The following is a 13,049-nucleotide window of genomic DNA, read 5'->3' as shown; positions in this document are numbered from 1 at the left end:
ATATTTATTTGTGTTATTTGTGCACTCCAGCTACTTTCAAAGGTCTTGCTCTGGCATTTCTACAGCTGTGCTGGATCATGTTGCTCTTCGTGGAGTAAAAGTGCGATCACCACAGTTCATATAAATCCACTTTTCCAACAGGATCAGAGCTAATCTGGGAAGCAAACAATAGAAGTGCCTCAGTAATAACAGTATTAAGGATAATTACATACTCGTTTACTCTGAGATTTGGTCAGTTCTTATCGTGGTGTCTGTTCTCCACAGTGTTGTGAGAGCTGTGTGGTTCTGGCTGTCCTTCAGTCCGTAGGTAAATCCCAGATAGGGTTGCCAGCTGTGCAAATGCTTTGTCTTCAATACAGCATTCTTTATTTCCGCCAAGAAAGATGGAGTACATTATTGTACTGATTCATCTATATATATCAATACATATGTGTTATGTATACATTAAAACAATATAAATACATTTTCAATTTATAAAAATACTAGTTGCTCTGTAATTAATGAACGCCAGCAAAGGTACTTACCTGGAGGAGAGGTCAATATATATTATCTCTACATGTCTAACTTTCCATGACTCAAATCAAAGCTTGATTTCCCACTGCTGAGGATCTCTTTCGATTTTGTTGTGCGTATTTAGGCTGCTTTGATAAAGAAATAGAAGAAATCTGAGGTTGTGTTCAATACACGAGTCGTGTTTCTACCTGTTCTGGAGCAGCTCTTTACTGCACTAGTTGTTCAGCACATGAGGCCTAGCAAAACCAAAACCACTCGAAATATCGAATATTTGAATCATAACTGCTGAAACATAGCCAGAGTTGTGCTCTTTCATAAGGTGGCAACCTTAATCCCCACTGTATTGTTTGATTTGAAATGCTAGAGGCCTGTTGTTAATCTTCTCAGTCTAAACTTGTCATAAAGGATTTATTCATGGTGGAGGTAATCATGAAATTGTTAAAGAACCCAAAAATGAATTATGCCCTACTTTCAGTCTAAGCTATGGCCTGTTTGTTTTGTGCACACATATGTTGAAAGGTACTTGTGATATTTGGGCAGGGTCATGGTTTAGTAGTCACGAATGGCTCCTAATTTTGCATTCCCTTTCTAAGCATTTACATCAAAGTGTAAAACACAAAATGTGTATCGGTTACATTACCATAACACCATTTTTCTTCTTCCTCCTGTAAAATAAGTTGCTTTATTCATGTAACATTTACCAGTTCAAGTTCAAAGATAGCCGTGCAAAAAGGAATGAAGAATGTATTCAAATTCACGCAGGGTAAAATTAATTAGTGAGGCTTTCCTTTTTAAAAAAACATATATATATATATGTGAATAGGAATCCATTCTGCGAAGCTGCGACTCCCTGCCTCATTCATACTCTCCTTCTGTACCATGCGTTGTTGATTCAGATTTGTACATGTTTGTTTCTGTTGTTTATGTCTTCTAACATGAACACTTCTCTCCTCATTCTATATATTCATATTTATTTTTTTATGGAAATGTGTTGTGCCCAGGCAATTCTGACTGCTGTAAGAAGAGATAAGAGTGATTATATGTCAACACGAGAGTTTAGGTTCTGTATTGTATGTGGAATTGCAGCAATTTAGTTAATTTCAGACTATATATATAAACACACACACACACACACACACACGCATAGTTTTTCTTTGGAAATCAATTTTGATAAAGCTGTGCCAATTACACTGTCACACACTTCAGCCTTGAGATCCACACTCCTGGACCGAAATGTATTTTGTGACAAGAGCAAATGCAAAAATTCAGCCCTGGCTTGGGAGAATGTATTTGATCGGGGGTTCTGTGAAGATGTGCTCCGTCTCGATACGGCACGTCTAGCTGTGCTGTTCCAGACATTCCTAACTCACAACACCTCCAGAGGTGTGCTTACACTCAAACTAGCTTTGTGTTTGGGTACACGTAGGTCATACGGGTCGCTAGATCGATGTGGTTTTGATCTCAGCCGAGCTGTATGAATTTTTAATACACTTTACCGATGTTTTAAAGCAAAAAACAACAAACAAATATATATATATATATACACTCACCTAAAGGATTATTAGGAACACCATACTAATACTGTGTTTGACCCCCTTTCACCTTCAGAACTGCCTTAATTCTACGTGGCATTGATTCAACAAGGTGCTGAGAGCATTCTTTAGAAATGTTGGCCCATATTGATAGGATAGCATCTTGCAGTTGATGGAGATTTGTGGGATGCACATCCAGGGCACGAAGCTCCCGTTCCACCACATCCCAAAGATGCTCTATTGGGTTGAGATCTGGTGACTGTGGGGGCCAGTTTAGTACAGTGAACTCATTGTCATGTTCAAGAAACCAATTTGAAATGATTCGACCTTTGTGACATGGTGCATTATCCTGCTGGAAGTAGCCATCAGAGGATGGGTACATGGTGGTCATAAAGGGATGGACATGGTCAGAAACAATGCTCAGGTAGGCCGTGGCATTTAAACGATGCCCAATTGGCACTAAGGGGCCTAAAGTGTGCCAAGAAAACATCCCCCACACCATTACACCACCACCACCAGCCTGCACAGTGGTAACAAGGCATGATGGATCCATGTTCTCATTCTGTTTACGCCAAATTCTGACTCTACCATCTGAATGTCTCAACAGAAATCGAGACTCATCAGACCAGGCAACATTTTTCCAGTCTTCAACTGTCCAATTTTGGTGAGCTTGTGCAAATTGTAGCCTCTTTTTCCTATTTGTAGTGGAGATGAGTGGTACCCGTGGGGTCTTCTGCTGTTGTAGCCCATCCGCCTCAAGGTTGTACGTGTTGTGGCTTCACAAATGCTTTGCTGCATACCTCGGTTGTAACGAGTGGTTATTTCAGTCAAAGTTGCTCTTCTATCAGCTTGAATCAGTCGGCCCATTCTCCTCTGACCTCTAGCATCAACAAGGCATTTTCGTCCACAGGACTGCCGCATACTGGATGTTTTTCCCTTTTCACACCATTCTTTGTAAACCCTAGAAATGGTTGTGCGTGAAAATCCCAGTAACTGAGCAGATTGTGAAATACTCAGACCGGCCCATCTGGCACCAACAACCATGCCACGCTCAAAATTGCTTAAATCACCTTTCTTTCCCATTCAGACATTCAGTTTGGAGTTCAGGAGATTGTCTTGACCAGGACCACACCCCTAAATGCATTGAAGCAACTGCCATGTGATTGGTTGGTTAGATAATTGCATTAATGAGAAATTGAACAGGTGTTCCTAATAATCCTTTAGGTGAGTGTATATATATATATAATTAAAAAAACAATTATCTTTACATTGAAATCTTGACTATTTTGTTCAAGGGGAATGGACATTGCAGCTCTCAGATCTTATATTAATTTTGCTGCTATATTCCTCAGTCAGAACTGACTTATTGAAATTCATTATGGAGTAATTTTTGGGTTTTGTTTTGTTTGTTTTTTTTAGACAGAATTATTTTATAAAGACCCCTTTCTTATTTTCTAATAACTGTATCCCCTTACAGGAACGTATTGTAGTTTTGCACCTTGTACTTTTTTTGTTTCTACTGTTTCAAAAGATAAATAAAATTTAAAGTTAACTACACACTTTTGTGCTGGATTTTTTCAACCTCTTACTAACGGTTAAGATTGAATACTTGAAGCAACAGGACTCAAAAGTGGTTCCTGAATTGCAATGTCAGGCTGCAATTAAAATGGGTTGTTTGCACCTGCTGTGGTGAGAATGGGAACAGTTTGAGGGAAGGCTCGCGAATCGTGCATATTAGTCCTGAGTTTCTTACAGCCAAGGAGAAATCGCCTTTGTTGATATGGTTTCTGTGCTGCAATGTTTGTAAGAAATGAGACTGAACTATGCTGTAACATGCATGTAACATGTAACATGATGGTTACAGCATAGTTCAGTCTCACTTCTTACAAACAAAGGTAGATGAGGTTTACACCATCTCCACATGCAATCATGAAGATGCCAAATCTTGCACTGTGTGAGAACTAATTAACATATCTCGGCAACAACTGAGAATGAAGTGATGCACACCAGAGAAATTAGAAGGAAGGCAAATTAACGAAGCTGCGATGTGCTTTACTGGTGGGCAACCATTTATGTGGTTGTAAGTTTAAATCTTGCCCTCTTCTACACAATTAAAAATAATAATATTCAAGGATATTTAGCTTCTTCCTTATACACCGATCAGCCATAACATTATGACCACTGACAGGTGAAGTGAATAACACTGATAATCTCGTTATCATGGCACCTGTCAGTGGGTGGGATATATTAGGCAGCAAGTGAACATTTTGTCCTCAAAGTTGATGTGTTAGAAGTAGGAAAAATGAGCAAGTGTAAGGATCTGAGCGACTTTGACAAGGGCCACACTGTGATGGCTAGATGACTGGGTCAGAGTATCTCCAAAACTGCAGCTCTTGTGGGGAGTTCCCGGTCTGCAGTGGTCAGTATCTATCAAAAGTGCTCCAAGGAAGGAAAAGCGGTGAACCGGCGACAGGGTCATGGGCGGCCAAGGCTCATTGATGCATGTGGGGAGCGAAGGCTGGCCCGTGTGGTCCGATCCAACAGACGAGCTACTGTAGCTCAAATTGCTGAAAAACTGAATGCTGGTTCTGATAGAAAGGTGTCAGAACACACAGTGCATTGCAGACCAGTCAGGGTGCTCATGCTGACCCCTGTCCACTGCCGAAAGCGCCTACAATGGGCATGTGAGCATCAGAACTGGACCACGGAGCAATGGAAGAAGGTGTCCTGGTCTGATGAATCACGAGTTCAAGGTGTTGACTTGGCCTCCAAATTCCCCAGATCTCAATCCAATCGAGCATCTGTGGGATGTGCTGGACAAACAAGTCCGAACCATGGAGGCCCCACCTCGCAACTTGCAGGATTTAAAGGATCTGCTGCTAACGTCTTGGTGTCAGATACCACAGCACCTTCAGAGGTCTAGTGGAGTCCATGCTCGATGGGTCAGGGCTGTTTTGGTGGCAAAAGGGGGACCTACACAATTTTAGGCAGGTGATCATAATGTTATGGCTGATCGGTGTAGATGTAAAACTTCCATTTGTCTCTCTGGTCTGTCCAGAAGAAGAAGGAAAAAAAAGTATTGCATAAACTACTTTCTCAAGAACCCCGTGTTTCAGACCACACCTACTCTAAAATAAAGTGTAAGTAGATTACGAAATACTACATTTTATAAGAATCTGTTTTTGTGCTGTTTTTAGTTGTCGGTTTGAAACGCTGAAACTGTAATATTCATTTTAATAATTATAAATTATAAATATACCCCTTTTTTGTGATTAGTCCAATTAAAAATGGATGTAGTAGTCAGTTTCTCTTCTTTTTAATTTAAATGACAGGTAATTGACAAGACAGAATAGCAACTCAACACAACAGTGCCCTCTAGTAGAACTTAGAAGCAGTGCAGCTATAAAGTGCACTTGGTGTTTCCCAATCTTTTCAAGCCTAAAGCAGCACTACTTAAATTGTTCTAGTCACCACCCAGGACTATCTCAAAATGATTCACTTGTTAGACATGTTTTATTGTAATACTTATGTTTGGATGTTTACATAATTATAAAATTATATATATACAGATGGGTGACAGGAAAAACCAACAAAGTGTGTCAGTAAATTGGGCTTGAGCCGCCAGAACAGCTTCAGTGCTCTAGGCACAGATTCTACGGGTCTCTGGACTCTACTGGAGGGATGAACACCATTCTTCCAAAAGATATTCCCTCATTTGGTGTTTTGATGATGGTGGTGGAGAGCGCTGTCTAACACGTCGCTCCAAACTCTCCCATTGGGTTGAGATCTGGTGACTGCAAAGGCCATAGCATATGATTCACATCATTGTCATACTCATCACACCATTCAGTGAGCCCTCGTGCCCTGTGGATGGGGCATTGTCATCCTGGAAGAGCCCACTCCCATCAGGATAGAAATGTGTCACCACAGGATAAAGGTTATCACTCAGAATAACTTTGTAATGATTTGCAGTGACCCATCCCTCTAAGGGGACAAGTGGACCCAAACCATGCCAGGAAAATGCCCCCCACAGCATAATGTAATCTTAGGGGTCCAGAGGCTCTGTTTTAATATTAGAGTTCACACTAACCCTAGACTTCTACTAGCAACAAGTTTTGATTTTGTGCTGTGACAACTACATTGTGTATAGATTTGTACAGGCCTAGCTTCAGATTTTGATATTAGCTATGGTTGGGTTTCAATCCAGAGCTGGAAATGATAAACAAAGACAGTAATTTTAGGAACTTTTTAATGAAATCTACAGAAGCTTAAGAAAAACAGGATACATACACATACAAAAAAAAAAAAAAGCATTTTTCATTAAACTTCTACTGCTGTCTGAACAATCAGTTTCCTTTTTTCTTTTAAACAGCAGGGGGGAATTATCATGAGTTATCCAGTCACAACCATTTGTGTTGCAAAAAAAATTGGCCACTTCAGACAGTTCTCTCCTACTGGCTGCAAGTTTTGCATTTGGTCATAGTGGAAATTAAGTAAAGGGAAATTTGCAGCACAGTTTTTCCCTCACAAGCAACAGTGCTATACTTTATATAGGAATATAACAACACTTCATTGAAAAGCAGGATGTGAAGAAGAGCCGAGAAAAAAATAATCAGTCATTAAAAGGCACAAACAGATTATAAATGCCAAAGAGAGTACAAAGACCCAAGCAGAGCCTATAATTGTCCCTTCAACCAAAACAAACTCAATCCAAATAAAAACAATGCTCTGCAGATACAGTACCTTAGATTCAATTTAATAAAAAACAGGAAAAAAAAAAATGCCCTTCAACAAAGTGCCTTCTCAAAAATCACCTTCTACAATTGTATGCAAAGAAACATTGTATACTGTACAGCTTTCCACTTTATATATCTTGACAGGAATGCAGGAATTCTTCTTGTTAGCAGAACTGTAAATAAAAAACAAAATGTATCAATTATCCAAATACTTCAATAACATAATACTGTACTACAGTCACTGGGGCATTTTGCATCAGATCCACCTTAGAGTTTACCTACTTGAAGGCAGACTTTTACAATGCAAAGCCAGTCTACTTCATCTGCAGTTATAACTTATTATTAAGAAGGAAAAAAAAGAGGTAAGCTAATATTTTCGAAAAAGATACAGGCAGCAGAGGACTGTTTTACACTGTATATTAGTTTACTTTGATATGTTCTACACAATAAAAGCACATTAGGGGGAAAAAACTATTAAAACATACCTTCCATCGGTTTCCACACTCGTTACACACAACAAACGTGGTCATGGGTTCATCGGCACTGCGGGTCTGAACCTGAAAGAAACCAGATTTTAGTCACAATGGAAATAAGAATCCCACTTTGCCTCCAGCAGGCTTCAATTTCACTTCCTCTCACCACACCCCCATACAGAGGGAGAAAAACAATGTGCTGCACTGCCGACACTCCCCACACAATTGTTTCTGGTTTCGGTGTACACAAAGTAAACAATATTTTCTGAGCGGAAATGTCATTATTCCATTATACTCTATGGCAGGTTAGTGTTATTCCTGTTCAAATAAAAACATACAAGATTTTAAACTATCCAGGTCAGGTCAGAATTATTAAATACGTAGTCAATGAAATTAACCACGGTTCTTGGACACAATGAATTCCGCCCCGGGACATACCTGTGTGTAGGTGCAGTTCTTCTTCCTGCACTTCCCACATATGAACATGTCCGTTTCGGAGCCCCCGGTCTTGGATAGCTGGTGCTCCCGTATGGACTCTTTGGTCAGGGCTTTCCTCATCTCCTTCAGCTCCGCACTTGCCATCTCCTAAAACAAATACGTCCAGCAGTTGTGAACATACTGTATATTATTCTCACCTACAAAACTTCAAGGTTAAAAGACATTTACAAACAAGTTGGCTGAGGAACAGCACGACTAACAGAGCCGGGCGGGTCAAATGGTCTAGTTCTTCCATGAAGGAATTAGAGAAACGAACACACATCACAGGGTTCTCCAGGAGCAGGGGTGAACTCACGTCTGCCGTCATGGAGGCAATGCGCTCAGCGGAAATGTTTCCACACAGGACGTTCTTCCTCAGGTCTGGGTTCTTCTGGTCTTTCAGATTGGAAATCCTGCTCCTCAGCCTGGTTTTATATTTCATGTCTGTACATTTGAACTCTTGGTAGATCTGTTTTTTGCCGTCAAGGAAAGCCATCTCTGAAGCCCCCATTATTACACAGACACACACAACACCGATCCAAAAGAACATGAATGAAGAGCTATCAGCTCCCAGCTGAAATCCAAAGGCCCAGTTTGTTTTCCAGCCCTGAAGATCAGGAGGACAATCCCATTCTTCTGGCCTGATTTCTGCCTTGCCAAGCATTTTCACAGCATTCTTTGCGAGTCTAGGCCAAAATAAACTCTATTCACCTTCTACTACATAGTTCTACTGGGGTGGTCCAAACTCCTGAAAATGTGTTGGGGTGTAAAGTAAGAGACGCCTATTTAGACACCTAAGTAGTTCAAGTCCACTGTAAAGGAGTGAATTTACTTTTGAACCAGAAGGTGGGGCTGTCGGAAAAAGTTGAAAATGAAAATCACACAATTTAAAACAAGTCTTAATCTGGTCCTTACATCAACCCGACATCAATACAACTTGATTAATTTTATGGACTACTTGTATTTGCTTCACCCAAGCGTCCCAAAAGAGCATGTTTTGTGCTTTTTGTAGTTTGAGTTCTTCAAAGGATATGATCTTCAATCTGCGCTGCCAAGTGTTCACAGTCAGTCCCAATCGCTATATAATCATCTGTGGGATAATAAATGAGTTACACACTGAAAAGACATTATTGTCCAAACACAACAGAACTGAAGTGAATCTATACTCTTCTGCACATGACATCACAATCTTATCAGCTTTACCTCGAAGGACTCTAATCACACAACTTACACACCCAACCAAAATAGAATACACTACAATTAAATATAAACATACATAAATAAGATTAGGAAAACTAATGCCAATACTAAATATAGCAAATAGGGTTGTAGGAAATTAACGTGACTGTACAGTACTGTGCCTAACAATTTATTTTACTACCCAGCGATTCATTTAAGAGCAGGAACTAAAAACATCTCATGTCAATTAAGGTCATAATCCTCTAAGCTCTAATTGACACTTCCACTTTGCTTGGCATCAGGCCCTCCTGCACATGTACAATTCATACGAAAAGGCCTTGGGGCTGCGTATGGCCTATTTATTATGTAATATAAGATCACAAGAAAGAAACTATATTTGTGCGAATAGAGAGACGAGGATGTTTTGCGAGGCCCGCCATTGATCTGATCCAAAAATAAAGTGTTACACAACCGTGCAGTTTTATTAATAAGTCATTCCTTTTAGGCATGCGGTTTACCATTTTAACAAATTAAAAGGGGTTATATACGTAGTGGGTTATATACCAAGAACCCTTGGGGGTAACAGTGTGAAGATTGAACGCCAGACACAGCATGTGCTTCTGACACCATTTCCACTTTGCTCACAGAATACGCAACCGGAAGCCCCGGAATCACAAACACAGTCTCTCTGCAACATTCCTAATTAGCGGTTTCAATTCTTAATCTCAAGATATCCTCGATCTCCTAGTAAAATGATTCAAGCACACAACTTCAACGGAGGGAGACTTACTGTCTGTTTGCAAAGCTGCCACCAGTAGCTCTCTGCACTTGTTGCGCACGCTGTCCGTTGTGACCGGCGCGGGGGGGAATGCTGTGATTTTTGGAGTGGTGGGGGTAGTGGGTGTCTTTGGTGGCTCTTGTTTTCTGCTTGAACTACAAGAAAAACCAAATCGGGGGGGTTTATTTTACAATGCATCTTTAAATGAAAACTAATACCAAGCTGTACATATAACAGCAGCAACAACAGACATATTTAAAAATCAATTAATCCACAAGCTACAATGTAAAATAGTCAAAAGCAATAGATTAAAAACAACCAAAACAACATTATAATCTATCAACACACACTTGAAAAACATCCCCATTATTAGTCAGCATTAACTACACATATCCACCAAACAGGCCTACCTCTGGTCACTCGACTCCGGGCTGTTTTTGGACGAGGAGGCGGGTGAAGAACACTCCTTCTTCTTGTCGTCGAGTTTGTTTTCAGCACCATCTAAATAATCAGAAAATGTGTTTTTTCTCTCTCATTCATTTAAACACACACCAAAGCTCGGTGTACTTAAAATAATGCAAGAAAAATTGCTCATAAACACACACACAAAGTATTATTCTCACCAAGCAGTTTTTTCCAGGATTTAATGAGAGACTTGGCTAAGGTCTGGACCTCTTCATCTGTGCTCTGCTTCCTCACCGCATTGACAGACATCCCAATCCTTGTAGACTGTAAAACACAGAATATTGCCATGCTTTACAAGGCATCTTCTCACCAGGTATCTGCTGCCACGAGGTACAATAAAAGAAGTGACCTTAGCCAGGAAAGTTTCTTAAAGAAGATGCAATACAGTTTCAGAGGATACATTTCTGACAGAATGAGGCTGAAGGAGAATTAGACTGTATTGGTACTTAGTCACTGAATTAGACAGCACACATATATAACGGACAGCTACACTTCTCAAAATGCTTTGACGCCTTGTTTACGATGCACATCTTCAATGCTGAATATTAGCACTATAGCAATGATGCAGAGAAAGAGCTACTTGATTTCTTACACAATTTAGGTTTGTAGAGATTGTGCCTTGAAATGCCCTTTAAAGACAATGATGAAAATATGAAACACATACTTTTAATCATATCTATGTACAACCAATTAAAATGATCTTTTACCATCTAAAATAATGATGGAAATCACTCACCTGCAAAGTCTCCAAAGACATGTTGATGTTTTTAAGCTCTTTCAACAAGTCTGCAGCACCATCCTAAAAAAAAAAAAACACAAAAAACACATTGAAGTAAAAATGATTACATTACAAAACAGACTACATGCATGCATTTCTGCACAGTACTATACAAAAACATGACACTGCAAAATCAGTACTAAAATATAAGTTGAGATGAAACAACAGCTGAACTCTCATGTCTCTGAATACTGCTATGCAATTTAATGTTAAAAACACTAAGTGTGAAATACCAACAACACTGATAGTGTATGCATCACAATGTTGCAGCAGGATGTCACTATCATTCTAGAAAGCAGCAAAACAAAGGGGTCAAGGCTACAGATGTGGCTCAGATTTAAAAACAGACACACGTGTCCTGCATACTGATCTACCCGAGTGTGTAGCTGGACATTTGCATGCTTCCCCAATGGTGGAGCCTGACACTGGAGGCAAATCTGGAGGAGCACCAGCTGCCACCTCATCAGCGAAATAAATCAATCAAAAGCAGGGAAAAGCCTGAACACGATCATGCAATTATATTAAAAATGCACATGTATGCAATTAATAGCCGGATTTCTCACAGCAGCAGCATTTTTTTGGGATGTTTTGCTGACAAGAGGTGTGGCGAGGTACAATAACAGCAGAAAAACACATGCATGCTGCTAGTATGAAGAGTGAGGCAGGCGATGCTTTGACTTCACGGTCATGACGATGTTTCCACTCGGCTGATGCCCACAGTCCGCGGGGGCCATTGCGCTGCACTGGGGGTGAGCCCGCACGCCCAGTGCAAATCATACCCCCGGCGCTGTGCACGAAAACGAAACTGAAACCAAGCAAGTGATCTCCCCGCGTTTACCTCCACTTCACTGCACTTCACTGCACTTCAGTCGCATTCACACTGACCGCTTGCAACGGCCGGAAATTGATTTAAAATGGAAAACAAAAGGGGACACAGAGCCGCTGTGTTGCAGCCCGGCTTCCATTTTCCTGCTGCAAAACAATAAAGCGGCGGATTTGCATGTGCAGCCCTTTTCTTTCCGGGACCTTCCAGAAATTTCGCCCTAAATGAGGGACATCTGAACGATGACCAGTGTGTTTCGGGGATGTTACTGCTCCCCGCCGTGCAGCTCTTACCGTGCTCTTCTTGTTGACCATCTTCTCCAGCTTCTTGGCAATGCGTTCGACCTCTTGATCCTTCACCATTTTCTTTTACCGCAGTGCTACCAACGTCGTTAAAAAAATCTCCATTTATTTCCCAACCGCCGAGTGCCTGCTTTCTATCCCAACGGCGGCACTGTGATACACGACGAGCTGCCGCAGTACCGCGGCTCCGTACAGTTTCAACCAAGTCCAGGAAAGTGGAGAGCGAGTCTGGGATTTGTAGTTCCTGCGCACATAAACTGTGGTCCGCTGACCGGCCGTTGGAATCATGGGAAATGTAGTTTGTACTGTAATCTACTGGTCCGCTGACCGGCCGTGCATTCCCTCGGAATCATGGGAAATGTAGTGTTCGTTTGTAAATGAATTAATCAGCTAGTTGTCTTGGTATCACTTTTATATTTTAAGTAACATGCCATAATTAATTCAAATTAATGCGATATTGTTTTTTTTATTTTAAAGGTTTCATCTGGGCAGAATACGTTTAGCAACATTAATATTCGAGTTCTGGTACGTATATTTAAAACATGTATGTCGGCCTCGATCTCATACCGTTAATGTTTGACAAAATGAGCCAAACTCTGTGTAATTAAGAAGTTTGTTAATTGCAAAACACATTTCAAACAGACATGTTAAATTTTCTTTTTTGAAACACATATATATATTTTTTTTTTTGGCAAAGATGGAACGAATAAACCAATGCATATTTGGATATTCATGCCATGATTTCATTCATTACTGTGAGGGCAACTTAATGTTATGTTGCTGTTGTTTTGTGTTGTTCAGAAGCCAATAAAGGGAACTTTATTTTCAGATGCTTTGATGATTTAATTGTCTGTCAGATGCGCATGCTGGTTGCAGTGCACTATATTTCCACCAGAGGTCAGTGCTGCTTCACCAGAGCCGCTGCTGTCTGCGAGGGGTGAGTTACCGGTTATTGAGGGCCGAAACATCATCTGTTTTTTTATTATTATTATT

The 13,049-nt window shown here is 40.4% G+C and overlaps 1 protein-coding gene across 1 annotated transcript; it reads right to left on the bottom strand.

Moving 5' to 3' along the window:
* Positions 1-6,280: 6,280 nt before the first annotated feature.
* On the bottom strand, positions 6,281-12,291 carry tcea2 (transcription elongation factor A (SII), 2). Its single transcript, XM_066702326.1, has 10 exons — positions 12,048-12,291; positions 10,890-10,952; positions 10,312-10,417; positions 10,099-10,189; positions 9,701-9,843; positions 8,766-8,821; positions 8,048-8,203; positions 7,693-7,839; positions 7,267-7,338; positions 6,281-6,954 (listed from the first exon to the last, which is right to left on the bottom strand). Exons 1-10 carry the CDS (start codon positions 12,114-12,116, stop codon positions 6,946-6,948), a joined length of 912 nt encoding a protein of 303 aa, XP_066558423.1. The 5' UTR covers positions 12,117-12,291; the 3' UTR covers positions 6,281-6,945.
* Positions 12,292-13,049: the final 758 nt, after the last annotated feature.

The sequence above is a fragment of the Amia ocellicauda genome, chromosome 4 (assembly GCF_036373705.1).
Source record: "Amia ocellicauda isolate fAmiCal2 chromosome 4, fAmiCal2.hap1, whole genome shotgun sequence".
In the NCBI taxonomy this organism is placed as follows: Eukaryota; Metazoa; Chordata; class Actinopteri; order Amiiformes; family Amiidae; genus Amia; species Amia ocellicauda.
Note: the sequence above shows the minus strand (reverse complement) of the source record. Positions and strands in the feature narration are given on the sequence as shown.